Genomic DNA, 20066 nt, shown 5'->3' on the forward strand with positions numbered 1-20066 from the left:
CAGGCAGCTTAATTCTGTAGGTATTAGTGATGGAGCCCTGAGACATTTTTTCCTTATTTTCACTTTTGCTGAATAAACAGCAAACTTACTACTTCAGTAAGAAGTACCCCCTGAAGTCATGTACTTACTGAAGGTTCTACATATTTGGAGTTTTAGGATAGATGAATATGCACAGCTGTTTGGGAAAACAGCTTTTATATAAAATAGTCTTGCTACTCAAGACACAAGAGTTCGCCATCACAAATACCTCTTCTCAATGTAATGTGAGGCTTTAAGGGAAATGTCAGAATTTGATCCAGTAAAATAAACAAGATTCAAGCTGCTTATTGGATACAATTATAAACTTACCTAAAAAACAACAGTGCCACCTGCTGACAGAGGGAAATGCAAAGTGCTTTGAAAGCCAGTAGTATGAAAGAGCATGGAGTACACCTGCCATGCACATTAATACACAGGAAATCTACAGTGTGCAGTCCAGATAGAACACTATTGCAGAGAATGAAACTGCTCAAAATGAATTACTGGGTGCTATACTATTCTCAAGCTTTCCTCCCAAAAGATCAATTTGTTGTTCACAATGTAAGACATATTAGTACTGCAAATAGACAACAAATCTGCCAAATATACCACACTAAATTCCAAATCTTCACTTTGGGCCACACTACATATTTATAAGTAGAACCAATTAGATCACTGGAGAGGTGGTGATGGGGACAACAGTCAAAAGAAACCAGCCAACTGTGGGATTGTGCTTTTTTTTTTTTTATTGTGTTTTCAATGGAGAAATACATCATCTGTTTACAAAATAGCTCTTGAAAAATACAAGGAGTACAGATACTATAAAACAAAGCAAACTCCAGTCATGAGACACTACTTACATCATGCGAAAGCAACAGTCTGATCTCCAGGTTATGAAAACTAGAATTAAAAAGTCACTACACAGAAAAGATCCACGTCTCCAGCCTGGTGAAGCTTGGATGCAGTTACATGGAACGTTCATTAAACTGAATTATTCCCCAATGTGTAAACAAAACGACAAGACTAAATCTGTGCCTGGTGATGTCAATCTAACTCTGAAGCTACACACACAGACACCATTTCACATCACCTGTTAGCGGACTGTCTTCTTTACTCAAGTGGTGGGAGAAAGGGAAAGGTGACTGCAGAGCAAGAGGTGGAGAGTAGAAATACTGCATATAAACAAGGTAAGTGGTAAAAGAAAGCCTTAATTAATGCATAGCTTAAGGGGAAAGACTATACTTCAACTTTGGAAATTAATTTAGAAGGACAGGGGAGACTTTAAGTAATTGCAGTTTAACATGAAAATGCACAAATGTGTGATAGAATGCAGCGAAATGGAGGATTCAAAACCATGCTCATACAACAATCTGCTGCTACAGGGTTGCTTTATCCAGATTAAGAAAGACTAAGTTTATCAACATCTGGCATCCCTCAGCCGTCACAAAGATGGACGAGAATTCTACTACTTAATTATGAGAAATTATTGTCTTTAAAGGAGGTTTCTCATTTTTTGGTAGAACAAAAAAACCAAACCAAAACAACAACAACAAAAAACCTTCAGAAGTGGAGAGCTGACTAAATGTCAAGTGCTTGGTAGAAATGATTTTTAAAATGTTTTTGTATGTAAAATTCACTGACAAATTTTGATAAACTGGTTAAAAATAAAAATTAGTTTAAAAATCTGGAAGAAAATGCCTTTTTGCTCACTTTTAAAATTGAAAATCAATTTGTCTAAGACAGGAACAGGAGTTCTGTGGAGTGTACAAAAATCCTCTCAGAGATCAAATGGCCATCCTCGGGAGATACTTCATAGGTATGGCTTTCAGTCATTCTCAAGTTCCAGCCATGGGACCAAAGTTAGTGTTCTGTGCCATGTAGCCACAGGGTCACCAGTTTCATATCATGGCTTAGGAAAATACTGCCATTCTGGTTTCTGTGAAATAAGCCTTACCTTGTGCATACAAGCAAAAGGGAAAGAAGAAAAGGGGGAGGAGGAGGGGAGAAAAGCGCTTTTGTTTGTTTTGAAGATAACAGACTGAAGGCAAAAGAACAGAGAGCTTCAGAAAGCTCAAAGACCACACTTGTTGGCTGACTGATTTGTATGCACTATAAAACAACTCTATAAATAAAAGGAATATATACTTCTTAATCATAACCCCATCAAAACCAAGTATCTCCTAATTTTTCTTTCAGTGTCCAAAGTATACCTTAGCCTTGACAATTCACACTAAAGGTTACAGCTGCCTCGTAAGGACTGAGCTAGGTGTCCTCTCTGAGGCAGAACAGTGCACCACTGCACAAGGTATCCAATTTAAAGACTAATTATAAAGAAAATTCTTTGGGAAAAAAAATTGAAAATCCATTAAGTTGAAAATCTAAAATTAGTTCTACTTTCTAATAAAAAATACATAAAAGTGCATCATCAGAATAAGGAATCCTTATGCCAGTTTGTATTGCAAATTTTCCAAACAATGCATCATAAATAAACCCGATCTGGATGTCAATTATGGATACAAACATAGTTTGAGGGGTCTGTTTTGCTTTTTTCCTTCTTAAAGGCAGTAATTTTTCTGAAATAGTTAATGCAACTGTTGCTAACACAATAAAAATAGTACTCCTGGCTTCACATACTAACCTGGACTTCCGATCAAGTGCTGATGAGCCCAAGTGAGGGAGGTCACCAAAAACCTAAATCCATTGTCAGTCAGGTCTAGTCTTGTACCCTCCATTCTCCTTTTTTTTCTTCTCTTTTCTTTGTTCTTTCTTTCCTTTTTTTTTTTTTTTTAGCATCTGAAGACAACAGGTTGAGTTGGCAGATACTGTTTATGGACCCTGAGGTGGTTTTACCGATTCAGTCTCAGTTTTATTGAATTCTTGATAACAGGAATAGGATTTGCAGGGAGAGCAGGGATATCAGAAAGGTCTGTACTGGATGTTTTCTGAGAATGAAACAAAGAATACAGCATGGTTTAAAGCACCAAGATTTACAATGGGATGTATTTGCCATTGTTTTACTTCCTAGAAAGAGATGGAGCTTTATTATGAGGCAACTCTAAACGGTATAGCATGCCGTGCAAATAACTAGTAGTACAAACAAGTAGTAGTGCAAATTAGTAGTACAACCACATATTTTCTATAGTTGCAGAAATTTCAGAAAACATCTTAACATTTTCATGACCTAGTAACTTAAAATACACATCTTAGACATGCTTCCCAAATAAAGAAAGAAGAAAAGAGAAAGAGAAAGAAATGCTTGGTTAACAACACATATAAAATAATCATTAAGTTAATGTTGGACTGTGTTTAGTCACGATGGTAACAGCTCTAACAAGAAGAGGTGTTTGAGCACCCTCATGTGGAGGAATGCTTCAATTCACCTGATACATAGAAGCAGCAGTTAGTCGTTATTTTGACACTACAAATTATAAAATTAACTGTATATAACCTTTAGGAGATTAAAAAATTGTATTACACAGATTATACACTAGCATCTTTAACATCCCCAAATATAGAGGTAAATCACAAAATGTTTTATGAGAAGTTTCCAAATAGATACTCAGGTTGAAGCATTTGTTAGAGAGTCATTTGGTTTTGGTTTTGGTTTTTGTTTTTTGAAGACAGGGTTTCTCTGTGTAGCCTTCGCTGTCCTGGACTAACTTTGTAGACCAGGCTAGCCTCGAACTCACAGTGATCCACCTGCCTCTGCCTCCCAAGTGCTGGGATTAAAGGCATGTGCCACCATACCTGGCTTCTTGTGACCTTTAACCCTGAATTATTCTGAAGCTAAATTGGAAATGCTCCCAGTTCATCTGTTATTACTGTAAGATGTGGCAATACTGTAGTTAGATACTAGCACCTCCTTGGTAACGGCCCTCTCTAAATCATACGACATAAGATGCATCCTTTAAAAGCATCATAACTGAAGCGGTTTTTTTTCCTTGACTGTCAATCATTTCATGTCAATGAAAATATTATACTCATAAAAAAAAAATACTTTAAAAGGCAACAACAATGGAGTGCCATGGCCGTGAGGATGTGCTCAGTTAAGACACACTGCAGAAAGAGTGGTAAATGTGTATCAATTCAAAGCAAACTTCTCATGCTATCTTAGTTATCTCTCATATATTTTAGTTGATGAAAAGTATAGAAATAAATATGATTTCAGAAACTGAAACACTGTGGTCTCAGTAGACTATAGGAGCTAACACATGAGGAGTATGCTTTCCATGACACACAGATTCCAAGCCACAGCAGAGTACCATCAGGTAGCTGGCTCAAGGATGCTGCTCTGTTAATCCAGTTAGTAGGTCCTTCGAGAAAACACTGGGTTTTGTGCCAGAATCTGACCTAGACTGCACCCCCTCCCCCTTAAAAGGATTCAAGAAGAAAACAGCTGTTTCAGAAACAAGATGGTTTGCAAATCAGTAAGATAAAAATGTTTGTGTGCATAAGGAATTCACAGCAAAACAACAGCACTGATCAATTACTCTAAGGAGTTATGTAGTATATGCTGGATAACTAAATAAAATTAGCACTAGAAACTGAGATAGAAACATCTTAAAAACAAAACAAACAAACAAACAAACAAACAAAAAACAACAGGAAGGCTACATAGTGGCACTTCTTTAAAAAAATCCAGCTATGCTTAACAGGGAATCAGTGAAATACAATGAAAATTCTCAGTGTTGCAAACAAGTCCATAACAATTACTGCTCCTTGTTTCACTCAGACCTATAAACACATCATCACAAACACAACAGCCATGATCTGAAGGACTTGCAGTGTAATGGAGGAGCTACAACTGCTCCTTTTTCTTGGATGGGGTCTCACCACAGGGCTCAGGATAGTGTCAGCTCAGAAGCTTGCCTCAGTCTCCCTGCAGCTGGGACACCAGTATATGCCACAACTTAGCTAGATACAGCATCCTAACAGCTCAGAGCAACAGCTCCAAATCCAGTGTCTGTTTGCCTTTAAACTATAGAAAACTTACAGGCTTTAAGTAACTTCTTCCAAAAACAAAATAAGTATTCTAGTATGAATGCCTATTTTAAACGACTATACCCCACACTAATAAAAATCACTGACGAACTCTCCATGCTTTTTTTTTTTTTTACTCTTAGTACCTGAGAGGCCAACAGAGAAGCTGATGCCGGAGCAGTTTCTGACTGAATCGCACTTGTCTCCACATCAACTGGTTCCTGGGAGACAAAGAATGGGGAGAGGGGAAGAGAGTTTTAAAAACCAACCAACCAACCACCCGAAGAACATAAATGGGCATAGTGGCAAATAAAGGAGACAAATTAGCAAGAGGAGTGTGGAGAGAGATGTGCCCATACTACATCATATTGTGTCATCAAGCCCTGTTACAGGTCACTTCCCCATTTCAGATACAAAGTGTAGGGCACAATCAAAATATCTCACTGTTCCCAAATTGCTCTAACTTGGACATTTTAACAAGTACTAATTAAAGGTATGTACAGGTACTTCAGAAATGTTGCTCAGACAATAATTAGCAGAACAAAAACCCAAAGGAAGTTCTTAACTATGTGGGGGAATGCGTGTTAATAAATAATTACTCAGAGGCACAAAAAGTGCCCACATTTGTAATTAAAAGTACCCTATGCTGTCCAACAGTCAATGCCTCAATTTTACTCTGTCACAGGGTGGCACTCAAAGGGTGAACTGTGTCATCCCACAGCAGCTTCATTCTCATAAAATATTATATAAAAACACACAAATGGAAACAGAGATAAAAAACTATTCCTAAAATATAAAAATAGGAAAGATCACTACCTTCCCTACAAAACTAAAACAGGGAAATGAGACATGATTAATAACAACAGAAAGACCCTTTCAGGAGACTATTTGAAATATGTATTAAATTCTTAAAAATGTATTAAATAAGCATAACTGAATAGCAGATTATTTATAATGCCACAATGCTACAGTGGGAAGATGCAAACTTGTTTTTAATGGAAACAGTTACTGATAATAAGCAACTACTTGGGTAAGGTGTGATTAAAAAAAAAAAACAAAAACAAAAAATTTCTACTGCAGTCATTATGCAGATTATATAATATAAACATACTTTCTTGGTTTGCAAAGTGCATTATAAATAGAAAGTAAAAGGCATTGGTATATATGCATACACACAAGCTTAAAAGATACCAAAAGAATGGGAATTTGGCTAAACTGAGAAAATTACGCATTTGGCATATTTCAGTTTCTAAAAATATGTTGTCCTCAATCTTTCAGTTTGAACGGAACCATTCTTTTCCTCAAGCCAAAACCTGCTGGAAATGTTTCATATTTCTTCTTCTTCTTCTTCTTCCTTTCCTTTCTCTCGTTCTTACTTACTTACTTTCTAATCAAACCACACTGCCAGACCTAATAGTGGAGGTCAGTCTCAAGGATTGCCTTCCACTATACACATCAGGCAAGTACTGCTTCAAAAGATTACCATCTTCAGTCAAAAGCAGCACCTTCCTTTCTGCTTGTCCCACGGGCTCCCCAGCGCTCACTCATTTGTACTGTCATTGATAACACATAAAACCCTTACATCACCATCTTACCTTCTCTCCCTAACTGTAAGTTCGTATCTTACAAACTGTTCTATTCCCACGAAATTTAGGCATTAACTGACACTAAAAGGAAACCAACAGGTCTCTAAAATCAGTAGTAAGAGGACCCCACACATTCCAGTGCAGATACAGTGCCACACTGACAGGTGTCTCCACACACCTGCACCTCTACCCGTGCACATTTCTAAAGGCTAAGTTAGTATACCTTTGTTTCTGTTTTATCATGTCCACTCAAAGCAAGACAGTTAGCATCTTCACTTGTTTCATCCTGTTTTTAAAAAAAAAAGCTTTATTCTCCAAAATGAAAAATTTAGATTATTTGCCAATTAACGCTCTAATTTATAAAGTCTTCAAAACTATAAAGATGAAGTATAGTTTTAAAATAGATTGCAGAGTCTCTTCTAACGGGGCTTTCTGAGATTTAGTTAGTAATTTAACTTAGCTGGAATAAGCACTAAAAAATTTTAAACATGATAAAAACTGTTTTTATAATCCCCGTCACATAAAGTACATTTCTCAAACCACAAAGCTCATGAAGCATTTTCCTTAAGGAAAAGACAGTTCCATGATCAAACAACCCTGAAAATGTGGAACAATAAGATCCCCAGTGAAGGAAGTTCATGTGCCTACCAGCACACCAAATTATTAGGAAATCTTATAAAGAACATTACTTTAACTTTCCCAAGCATAACCACCCAAGGAACACTCATGAGTACAGAAACATGCAGCCTTTCTCAGTATAGCATCACCATCCTAAAGAATGCAGGGCCTGAGGTTACTGAGGTACTAAAGGCTACACTAACACAATTTTCTCAGCTGCAGTGACTTAGAGAAAGTAAACTTCATGTGTGTGTCTGGGCAGGTGTAGGTGCATAAGTGTGTACATGGAGGCCAGAGGTCCACCTCAGGTTAGTTCCTTTATGAGCCATCCACTTTGTCTCTTGAGGTGGTCTCTCAGACCATATGCCTCCTGGTACTGGGAGCCCAAGCATGTGCCACCATGATTGGCTTTTCACATGGTACTGAGTCCAAGTCCCTAAAGTTTTAAATAAGGCTTCTTGTTTGTTTGGCTGGTTGGTTGGTTGCTTTTCAAGACAGGGTTTCTCTGTTTAGCCCTGGCTGTCCTTAAACACAGAGATCCACAAACCTCTGCCTCCAAAGTGCTGGGATTAAAGGTGAGCACCGCTACCACCTGGCTTATATACATTTTTTTTTTTGCTTTGTTTTAAGCATAGAAACTACAGGTTACTTTAAAATAAAAGAGTAAACAATACAATAAAAAACTAATGTTAATAATGGCCTTGTTTCTTACAAACAAGTTAAAAACAATCATTTGTTATAACTATACAAATACTGACTTAATGGCATACTTTAGAATTATTGTTGATCCTATTGTGATATATAAACTGCTATGGTTGTTATATGCTCTTATAACAACATGCAGATTCACAAATACTTATGTATATCTGAAATGAAGGTGTGAGTGATATATGTAAAGGAAACAAGGCTGGTTAGGAGTTAAGTGCTGAGACTGCTGATAATATGACCGTACAATTATTACTTTTTTTACATATTTAAATTTTTCCATATATAAAAGTCCCAAGGCTTAGAAGTATGACTCAATGGCAGTCCAATACACAAATGGCCACAGGTTAATTTCCAGGATGACATACACAAAAGTTTAAAAAAAAAAAACTTTTTAAGTACATATGTATCTTAATTTAGCAATATAATATGATAGAACAAACTTGCTATATTAGGATACAATGTACACTAAGCTGAACTGAATCACCTCACAGTATATAAAACCCTCCCATATGAATGGACAAATACCACTATTTCCATCAAGTCTTTGTTTGCTCTGGTTTTGTGAGATAGCCTCATTATTAAGCCCATGCTAGCCTTCCATTTGTCTACCCCAAGTGCTGGATCTAAAGCATGTGCAATCATACCCAACACATGAACAGAGAACAAAGACCCAATTAAGGAAGGTTATATCATCACACACGCAAAACAATCTCAATTCAATACCATGCGGATGCTAGGCTTAGTACTTCTGACTAAAATTAGTTCTGTAACTGAAAGAGACATTGAGCTTCAAGGACTTCTACTGGGAAATGCAACCTGTTTTTTTAGAAAGTTTTATGACTGTGCTAACTGGCTCTAAGGAGCCAGAGAAATTCTAAGAAATTTTATATAGTGTGTACACACACACACGAAAAAGGAAGAAGGGCTCAAGAGAGGCTCAGAGGTTAAGAACACTGGCTGCACTTCCAGAGGTCCTGGGTTCAAGTCCCAGCAACCACATGGTAGCTAACAGCAATCTATAATAAGATCTGGTGCCTTCTTCTGACCTGCAGTCATATACGCAGGGAGAACACTGATTATAATAAACAAACAAACAAGCAAGCAAACAAATAAATAATCTTTTAAAATATATTTTTTAAAAAAAGAAAGAAAAAGGAGGAAGCCTGTATTTTAAAGGACATTTAAAAGACACCAAGTAATTTTTTGGGGGGTGGGGTGGGGTTTGAAACAGAGTTTCTCTGTGTAGCCTTGGCTGTCCTGGACTCACTTTGTAGACCAGGCTGACCTTGAACTCACAGCGATCCGCCTGCCTCTGCCTCCCAAGTGCTGGGATTAAAGGCGTGAGCCACCACATCTGGCACGATGCCAAGTAATTTTAACATTGACATTTTTATCTTTATTTGGTCCCATGTTTAAACAACAGAATATTGTGAAAACAGTGAGATATCAGGGATGCCATATATCAAGTAGGCTAATCTGACTTTGTTCATACTCTCTCTTACAGATATGATCTTAAAAATTGTAATGATATGCATCTCTAGAGAATAACAATAACACCGAGGAGATTGTGGATGTAAAAGGAAGCCAAGAAGTTTGAAGCTGGTCTGGATCACACAGTAATCAGTTCCAGGCCATCCTTAAAGACCTTATTACTTTACCTTAATAAAAGGAATGAATAAATGTAAAAGGTTGAATTGAGGGCAAAGAGTGGTTGAGCTCATTAGAACTGCAGCTATGCTGTCTGAACATAACAGCATTAAATGGATGTCTTCAGTGAGTATTTCGTGTTCTCCAAACTGTTAACACTTTTTATACTCCAATGGCCACTCTAGGCCCATGAGCACAAGCATCGTGTTGTGCTCTAACTACAGAATGACAAGCCATTTGCAGGGACATTCATCACAATGTGCTCCTTATCACAAGGGAGATCAGCTGTAGAACCCAAAATCCAGTATTAAGCCTTACAGTACCTGAGGTACAAAGAAATCTAAAATTTGTCAGACACAATGGCTTATACCTATAAATCCAACACTAAGGAAGCAGAGGCAGAAGGATAACCCTAAAACTGAGGCCAGCTTGATGTACTGTTTTTGAGACAGACTCAAAAGCAAATTTCCAAATCCAAATCCAGCTCCCAGAAGGGCTCCAATGTAAAAGTCTTTATTAAAGTCTAAATAAATCAGTAACCACACCCAGGAGACTAAGGCAGAAGAATCAAATAAAAAGTACTCTAAAATAAGTTCCACAAAGGGCTTAGGAATGTAATTCAGTGGTAAGCCTAGTTAGTATACATATGGCCCTGAATTACATCCCTAGCACCATATACAAAACAAAACAAAAATTAAAAAAAACCCACCTCACCATAAACACATTAGTTTTCAGAAGCCATCTTGAAAGGGTGAAATACATTTTATCATCATGAGTAACAAATTTTAAGTTACTCCATTAATTTTAGATATTCCTAACTTTGAGTAGAGACAACTTCACCAATAGTGATCAAAGTGCAATGGATACCCAAAAGAGATTTAGGTTCTTTTTTCTATAATAAAGTAAGTTCCTTAAAAAACAAAAACAAAAACAAAAAAACACAAATTCTGGTACCTCTGGGCAATGGTGACTGTGCTACTAAACGCAAACAACAGGAGAGTAACTCCAAAGATGGGACTGCACAGCTAGATTCCTCTTACTTTAGAATCACACTAAAGTGGTGGAGGGCAACACAGCAGCAGGGTACTTGGTGAGGCACGCCCAATGACCTGGCCAGACCAGGACAGGATCCAACCATAAAGACTCCCAGCCATCAGTCAACATAATAATGCCCAGTATTTTCCTAATACTACTTGTTTCTCAACACTGGTTTTGACAGTGACTATTAAACACAGATGGAAAGCTCCCTGGTGAGTTGGAGGCCCTAACCCTGAGGGCTGGGGCAGCAGTTCAGAAGCAGAGCAAGCTCTAAGTTCCCTTCAAGGAATATCTAACAGTCAACTAGCATTCAGTTATCTCTGCAAAGGCAAAACATTGTCCAAAGAGCCATAAAGAATCAGTACAAATAAAACAGTCACTAGAGAATAGTACATCAAGCTATTAAGTGGGTATTGCAGACTTGCATAGGAGCTACCCACAGAGTGGGACAGATGGGGAATAAATCTGCAGTAAAGCAGGACCGCAGTAAAGCACCACAGATGCCCCAAGGCCTTCCTGAACGTGTACCCTACTAGATTCAAGAGCAGGTGAACCAGGCTGCCATGCCTGTATCTTTTCATATGTATGTATGCACATATACCTCTTCAGTTTTGGTTTTCTTAGGACTTTCTTCTTTATTGGGTGAGGACGTTCTCTTGATGCCTGCTATAGGATTAGGTACTTTCGTTGCTGCATTTCCTGAAGGTCTAGGCGATGGGTTTACCAGACGTGTTGAGGAGACAACTCTGGAGACCGTAGGCTTTGGTGGTGGAGAAATGGCTGGCTGTGTGGCAGTTTGAGGAATGCTTTCGCTTGATGGACCTAAAATCATTAAACATCAAGTCTCAAAGAAAGCTTATGTTTCTCCTTATTCACTTATGAACAACTTTATATGCCAACACTGAAGTGCTAAAGCCAAGTACCAAGCACACACCTGCAACCCCAGAACACAACAAGTGGCAGCAAGAGGACCAGGAAGCTTAAGGTTAGCCTGGGCCACACTAAAACTCTGTTTTAAAAACAAAACAAGAAGGGGCTTAAGAGATGGCTCAAAGGTTAAGAACATGAACTGCTCTTGCAGAGGACCAGAAATCTGTTGCCAGAACCTACATTAGGAGGCTCGCAACCATCTGTTAACTGATTACAGGGGCTCTGATGCCCTCTTCTGACCTCTGAAAACACTACACACATGTACTAAACAAAATACACAAAAGCAGGGACACAGACATACAAATAAAATTCAAAATCATTTTTTAAAGTGGCACTAAAAACTGAATCCCCAACTAAACCAACAAACCCATTTTCCAAAATGATGTATAAAATCAGTCATAATGCAAGGACACACAAGAGTGGCAAACACAGCTTCTTACCCCCTGAGCTTTCACTGGAATTTGCTTGTGGCACAGAAACCTCGGAAGCCTGGATGCTGGTCACAGATGCTGCGGTCACAGCTGGAGCAGGACTGTTTCTGCTAAAACAGAAAACAGAAAAGAAAGGAGAGAAAAGAAGGCGGTGGTAGTGGAGAGGTCGATTAGAATATTTTAAATACAAAACAGTTAAATGTTAACAAAACATGCTACAGATCTAAACAAAATGTTTCTTTGGTTTTAACTTCCCATGCTTCCATAACAATTAAAAAGCATATAAAATACAAACAGCACAAACATAAACATCCTATGGTGTACGCTTCATACAAAAACAGCAGCTGACAAAAATGATGCAGCTATTCTATACTTTAAATATAGCAGTAAGATAATTACTTAATCTGCCACTGAGAATGTACATATTTTACCTGACTTATTACGCTGAAAACTGCCAAACATGATTAGTGACTATATTGAACAAAATGGTTCTAAAGTAGCCAGGAGGTTGTGGCGCACACCTGTAATCCCAGGACTCAGGGAGGCATAGGTAGTTGGGTCTCTGTTTTAGGTAAACCTGGTCTAAAAAGAATCCCTGTCTCAAAAAACAAAAGACAAAACAAAACGGTTCTATAGTATATGCTATTGGAGTGTGACAGATTCCTACAAAAAAAAAAAAAGTTCAAGAAAACCTATAGGGATATAAAGAAACCCTAAAAGCTCATCTATTGGCCCAGGTACACTGTGAAGACTCTCAAGTGATAAGAGGTTATTTTAGTATTTTATTTTAACCCCCTTCTAAAGCCCCTGGTTTCTCTCCAGTGTCTTTTCACTTACTATGTCACTAACAACCAAAGTCATCATCAGTCAGGAATAATCAAAGAATGACTCAAGGCTGGCGAGGGTGCTCTGTGTTTACTTCCTAACTACCTCACGCTACTAACTACCCCATCAGACAGCAAGCCCAATTCCTCCCATGTCTTAGATCCTGGCACATCTTCATCTAAAGAAAACCACTCTTTTACTTTCCCAGCTCAACTTCTTGTGCTCATGTAATTATTATTACATTGCCATGTTTAAAAGTTCAACTTTTTGTTTTTTTAAATCTTCTGAAAGAAGAAAAAGAAAAATCAAAAAGTCTCCGGTTACCCACTCCCTCAGCACTCACTCACACCTGAAGCTGGACAATAAAGCCAGGACAATGGCAGCCACACCTGGCTTGATTCCTGGTGCCTATGTTCACATAGGCTAGAATATTCAGCTTTAAAACTATGAAGACCATGAATACAAGGAAATAATGAAGTCAACAGAGTAGGTAATGGCACTCAGGAAGACAAGTGCACACTAAAGGTCATAAACACTTCAACAATCAACAAGAAGCCTTTTAGAGTCAGGCATGGTGGTTCACACACTCAATCCCAGCCCTTGGGAGGCAGAAGCAGGCAGATGTCTGCATCTGATGCCAGCATGATCTGCATGGAGAGTTCCAGGGCAGCTAGAGTTATGCACTGAGAGCCTGCCTTTTAAAACAAAACATAAAAACAAAATTAAACTAAACTAAACAGAGGGGGGCGGAAGCCTTTTAGTGCTGAGAAACTAAATTTATTAAATTACTAAGTGTACATCATTTGTTGTAATATGTAGCCCCTAGATTAACTTCTAACTCTGTAAAAAGCATATATAAGTGAATGTAAAATAAAATGTGGATGTTAAGGCTACAAATGAGAAACTGTGGTAAAACCCCAAGACTCACAGGCTCTATCTCCAGGCTTGGTGCCTTCCAATAAAGCATGGCCAGTTATAAAACACCATGTACAAAAAGTGGGAAGGAAAACAGCAGACTTCTCAGTGAGCTCCAGCATTTTCGACTTTATACTTTTCCAGAAAAACCATTCCTGAATGACATCTATGCCACTGGTTAAACTTGTCATCTTACATAGCTAATAATTACTAATTAATTTAGAGAAATCGTTACACTAGAATAAAAGTAAGCAGAGAACCCTTCCTCCATTGTGTTTAGTAAACAAGCCCTTCATCTTCTGTGGCTCCCTTGCCTTACCCCTGAGAGCTGCCAGAACTGTTCAATGGACTGGTCTTCATAGCACTAGTGGGTGAAGGCACAGACATGCTGTTATCACTGTCCATAGACAAGTCAAGGCTGCTGTCATTCAGAGCTGTTAACTTGACTCCTTCTGTTGAATGCTGCAATCAAGAAAAGGTTAATTTAAATGTCTTTAGGTACTCAAATTTACTAAATTTATATGATTTCTATTGAAAAGCAAGTTAAGAAAGTCGAGAACTATAAAAAGCAAAGAATTAGAGGTATCTCTTGACTTAACAACAAATCTGATGAGGGCTAGGGAGATGGCTCAGAGGTTAAGAGCACTGACTGTTCTTCCAGAGGTCCTGAGTTCAATTCCCAGCAACCACATGGTGCCTCACAACCATTTATAATGTGATCCAATGCCCTCTTCTGGTCTGCAGGTGTACATGCAGGCACAATACTGTATACATAATAATCAGTCAAAAAACTGATATGAAAAAGTGAATACTTATGCTCATTCACACAATATAAATTTAAAACTAAAACAGGAAAGTGGGATTTGAAGCTTCTATTGGAGGACTGTAAGCAGAGGTGCTTCAGTGCAAAGTCTCTGGCAACCACCTTTGCCAGGACAAGATGAGACGTTTTAGCTGGGCAATGGTGGCACATACCTTTAATCCTAGCACTCAGGAGGCACAGGTGGGCCGATTTTTGTAAGTTTGAAGCCAGCCTGGTCTACAAAGGGAGTTCCAGAACAGCCAGTACTACACAGAGAAACCCTGTGTTTTGCTGCTTTTATTTTAGTATTCTTATTTTTAAAACGGTAAAAAGACTGGGCACAGAGGAGCACAACTTTAATCTCATCATTTTGGAGGCAGAGGTAGGAGGATTTCTCAGTTCTAAGCCAGCCTGGTTCCAGGACTGCAGAGAAACTGTCTTTTAAAAAAAAAAAATACAGCCTCACTTTGCCTTAATCCCTGAGCCAGGCAATCCTCCTGTTTCAACATCCCAAGTAGCTAGAGTCACAGGCATAAACTATACCCAACATAATGTACAAATTTGTAGTTACCTCACAATGAACATACAAATTATGCTAAGTTAAAAAAACATTATCACACATGGTGGTACCCACATTTAATTCTAACATTTAGTAGGCTGAGACAGGAGGATTCTGAAGTGGAGGCCCAACCAGGGTTATACTCATTTAGGCAGGCTTAGAATACAGATCTAGTCCACAAACAAAACACATTTCTTACCACTCATCGCTATTCTTTCAACAAAGATCTTTGAAAGAAGGGGATGTGTAATGGTCACTAGACTCCTTTTTGAAGGAGGCATAGGGCACATGGGTGTGACCAGTTCAGGCTAAGCTTGACTGTGGAAGTGGGTACAGACACAGATAGCAAAGTAACTGCAAACAATTTGTGTTCACACCAACTTCAGTGTCCTACTTCCACAGTAGAAAATGAACAAGCCAGGCGGTGGTGGCATACGCCTTTATTCCTAGTACTTGGGAGGCAGAGGCAGGCGGGTCTGTAATGAGTTTGAGGTCAGCCTGGTCTACAAAGTGAGTTCCTGGACAGCTAGAACTGTTACACAGAGAAACCCTGTCTCAAAAAACCAACAACCCCCCTCACAAAAAAAAAAAAAAGAAAAGAAAATGAACAGCATAAATTATTTCAAACAAGGGACTAGATAGGAGCAAACAAACTACAACTATACAAAATACAGTAAGCACAAAGCAAGCAAAGTCACAAAAATGTGTTTACTGAGAACTTGTGAAAGTGAGCAACAGTCTCATAAATATACAGATATATATGAGCAGTCACTTTGCTGTATGATCAAACAGTAGATAGGAGAGTCTTGGTCACTAACAACCACCAGTCTACTGTTAGGGAAACACAGACTCAAAGTATAAAACCACTGAACAGGAAAACCCAATTAAAGCTATATACCAGTTAGTCCAATGATCATTTAGTAGTAAGATTTTAAAAGGTACTAGGAACCTGTGTTTCTGCAAAATGTAATCACCTGTTATGAGTTTTTAAAACTGCACATAGCCAAGAATTAAAAAACAGCATAATTGCATTCACTTTTGAAAACACAGCGTTTCCAGGTTTTATATACAGTGAACTTACATTGCAATGCATTCATTTTAACCAATTACTGTAGGACTGTAATGTGGCTAAAATGGTCACACATGCTTAGCAGAGATCATGAGTTTGGGCCTCAACACTGAAGAAAGCCAAAGAAGACATAGCTCATATTTAAGCAACTTCCAATGGGCATTCCCTTATTGGGCCAGGTATAGGGATAAACATATATAATTAATTCTAGCAATCAGGAGGTTGAAGTAGGAGGTCTGCAAATCTGAGGCCAGCCTGAGTTATAAAATCAGAAGTATCTGGCAAAGCAGTCACCTGAAACTATCACTTCTAGGTATCTATATACCTACTCCTAAGCTGTCAGAGATCTTGGCATTAATAACACATGGTAGCATGACTATCTACTAAGGAGCTAGGCACAAGTCCAAGTTATTCCTTCTATGTAGTGATGCATTCAATACCAGAAGGTTAAAAAATTGTGTTGTTATTCAAAATACAAACATCAGAATAAAATATCGCTTTGCCTCTGGTGACCAGAGTGATAGCCATTATAACTACTTATGTTATAGCTTTTGTACAAAGCATATCATACAGCCCAAGCTGACCTAGAACCTGCTATTTAGAGCTTAACCATCTTCACCTTGCACTCCTCCTTGCTTCCTACCAACCGCTGGAATACAGGGGCTGTGCTACAATGCAGGCATAGCAACATTTTTCCTTTCCTTTGGCGGGGGATAAGAGGGGACAAATATGCACTCTATTTGACTTCTAAGCCTCCTGCCACAACCTTCCAAAACTGCTGGGATTACAGGCTTGGGTCACCATGCCTATCTTATGCAGTGCTGGGGGTGTCAAACCCAGAATGTTAGACAAACACTCTACCAACTAAGCTACCTCTCAGTCCCATGTACAATACCTCTTAATTTTTCTTTTTTAATTTCGTGTGCATTAGTGTGAAGGTATCAAATCCTTTGGAACTGGAGTTACAGACGGGTGTGAACTGCCATTTAGGTGCTGGGAATTGAACCCGGGTCCTTTGGAAGAGCAGACTGTGCTCTTAACCACTGAGCCCTCTCCAGTCCCTAATTATTATTTCCTAAATTGGTTAACTTATGAGAAAGAGGAGAGGGCAGGGGGAACAACACAGCAAGGATACGGAGGTCAGAGAATAACTTGCAAGAGTTACTTCTTTCTTTCTAGTCCTAGGGATTGGACTCAGGTCATCATGGACTACCCGCACAACCATCTCACAAGCCCACTCTCAATTTTCTTAAAAAAGATTCACCTATTCTCATATAGTCAACAAAAGAAGACATCTTCCTTCTTAAAAGTACAGTTTATTTGAGCATGTAATGACAATTTTGCTCTTTTTGAAGAAGTTTAAGCCTGGTGGGCAGTGGTGCATACCTGCAATCCCAGCACTCAAGGAGGCAGAAGCAGACAGATCAAGGCCAGTCTGGTCTGCAAAGCAAGTCCAGGACAGCCAAGGCTACACAGAGAGACTCTATCTTGGGGGAGAAAAACAAAATAAAACAAAACCCTAAGTTGTTTGGACACTCATGTTTTTCCTTCTGAGAGAACATGGTGTACACACACTCAGGGTGTTAAAGGTCTCATTAACCTCTTTCCAGTCATTAGACAAGTACACAAGCAGAGTGCTGAGTGAGATTTCACTGACAAGTCTGTGAAATGCTGTCCTCAGTTAATAGATCCATGATGAGATGGGCATTCTGAAATACCGGCAGGCAAGTGCAGAGTGCGGTATTGGCGATGCTATCGACTTCCTTTCTAACTTACCTTTTTCTTTTTCTGAAGCACGTGACTAGGCAGCAGTTGATGGAGTTGCTTTCTTTTCACATGCATTGCTGCAATCTTCATATCCAACTCAAACATCTTACTGTTTATTGCTTGCCTATAAACTGTACGACCAGACAGTGTTACAAAGAACAGATATATTTTAGTAAGGGCAAGTTTAAAATCATTCAGAAGACCCTTTCCCAACACCTGTCCCTAGTCTGATGCAATCCAATGGTGGGCAAGTCATGTATGTAATAAAGAGCAAGCGCACACTCAACCCATTAGCATGCTAACTTTCTAGGTGCTAATAAACAGCAAGAATAACTATTTAGGAAACACCAAAATTCAAAGTACTCTGCCTATCTGTGCCCGTTTCTATCAGCCACCTAGTCTCAGACTTGGTAAACCACCTGCCACACAGTTAAGGTCGAACAGAAAGGAGCCACACCTGAAGATGCCTCACAAGTCATAAGGGGCTGGAGACACTTGACTATAAAGAACCAGTGCTGAGCCAGGTCTGTAATCCCAGCACTGGGGAGGCAGAAGCAGATGGATCTCTTTGAGTTCGAGGCCAGCCTGGTTTACAAATAGAGTTCTAGGACAGATACAACTATTACATAGAGAAACCCTGTCTCAAAAAACAAAACAAAACAAACCCAAAAAGAACCAGTGTTGTTGAGATTCAACAACAACAACAACAACCCCCCCCAAAAAAAAAAACCCAGTGCTGTTTGTACAGAAGACCTGAGTCTGGATCTGAGAACTCATGTCAAGCAGCTCATAATTGCCTGTAACTCCAACTCTAGGGGATCCAGCTCCTTTTCCATGAGTACCTATAACCCCACAAACACACTTCTTCATCCAAAAAAGACTAGGCATGGTGCCACACCATTAGTCCTGACAGAGGTAGACAGATCTGTGAGTTTAAGACCAGCCTAATCTACATAGTGAGTTCCAGGATAATCAGAGCTATATACTGATACCCTGTCTCAAAAACAAAAACCTTAAAAAAGGCTGGGCATGGGCACATGCCTGAAATCCCAGTACTCTGGGAGGCAGAGGCAGTCAGATCTCTTGTGAGTTTGAGCCAGCCCAGGATAACCGAGGCCACCCTGAGAAACCCTGTCACAAAACACCCCACCAATAAATAAATAAATAATCGGGACTAGAGGGATGGCTCAGAGGTTAAGAACACTGACTGTTCTTTCAAAAGTCCTGAATTTAGTTCCAGCACCCACATGGTGGCTCACAAGCATCTATAATGAAATCTGGTGCCCTCTTCTGGCATGCAAGCAGAATACTGTACACAAAAAAAATCTTTAGAAACTTTAAAAGCCATACCACAAATACTGGTTGCACAACTATAAAACTATGTCAGAGCAGTTGGAAACGGAGCAGGAAGAAGTACAAGCAAGTTGCAGAATGCAGTGGAGAGGTAAGACTGACTGTCAGGTGGCGATAAAGACTATGAACAATGAGTTGCCATCCAACAGAACCTACCTAAGCCACAGAGCCAGTCCCAGGGCAATCTCAGCTACAAAGCAAAATCCTAGGCTAAAACCCAAATGACTTTAGTGCAAAGCAAACTAACAGTACCTGGGTCCTAGGTTCAATAGTATTCCAGGAAGAAAAACTCCAAGAATCACACACCCGGAGCCTGAACCACAGAAGCCCAGGGAGAAGAGAGCATGGTCACCGTCACACTCCCTCACCCGCAAACCCCTAAGTCTCTAACACAGCTTCCCTAGACTGCCATCAAGACTCAACTGGGGCTGGAGAGATGGTTCAGAGGTTAAGAGCACTGACTGCTCTTCCAGAGGTCCTGAGTTCAATTCCCAGCAACCACATGGTAGCAGATTACAACCATCCGTAATGTGATCTAATGCCCTCTTCTGGCCTGCAAGTGTATGTGCAGCCAGCACTGTATACACAATCAAGCAAGCAAGCAAATCAATCTTAACAAAAATGACTCAGCTGGGAAACACTATGGGTTTAGAGAGGTGGTTTACCTGTCCACAGTCTGACTCAGCAGCTCACAAGCATCCAGAACTACAGGTTTAAGGGCTCTAACACTCTTCTGGCCTTTGCAGATATATATACATGTACACAAAATATCCATACACATAGATCCTCACTAAGCATTTTTTGAAAGAAAGCCTGATCC

General features: G+C 39.2%; 1 protein-coding gene across 4 annotated transcripts in view; it reads right to left on the minus strand.

Moving 5' to 3' along the window:
• Positions 1-746: 746 nt before the first annotated feature.
• PAPOLA (poly(A) polymerase alpha) overlaps positions 747-20066 on the minus strand; it is a 58438-nt gene continuing 39118 nt past the window's right edge. Inside the window, exons 16-22 of one of the 4 annotated variants that reach the window (XM_084792654.1) lie at positions 17903-18024; positions 14016-14158; positions 11966-12063; positions 11197-11417; positions 6808-6870; positions 5145-5219; positions 747-2960 (exon numbers count right to left, since the gene is read on the minus strand). In XM_084792654.1, coding sequence (XP_084648780.1) covers positions 2865-2960; positions 5145-5219; positions 6808-6870; positions 11197-11417; positions 11966-12063; positions 14016-14158; positions 17903-18024 — 818 coding nt within the window. In that variant the 3' untranslated portion in view covers positions 747-2864. Of the gene's footprint in view, positions 2961-5144; positions 5220-6807; positions 6871-11196; positions 11418-11965; positions 12067-14015; positions 14159-17902; positions 18025-20066 lie in introns of all 4 variants that reach the window. The other 3 variants (XM_084792653.1, XM_084792656.1, XM_084792655.1) reach the window with 3 other exon arrangements.

The sequence above is a fragment of the Acomys minous genome, assembly GCF_964271855.1.
Source record: "Acomys minous genome assembly, chromosome: 8".
Classification (NCBI taxonomy): domain Eukaryota; kingdom Metazoa; phylum Chordata; class Mammalia; order Rodentia; family Muridae; genus Acomys; species Acomys minous.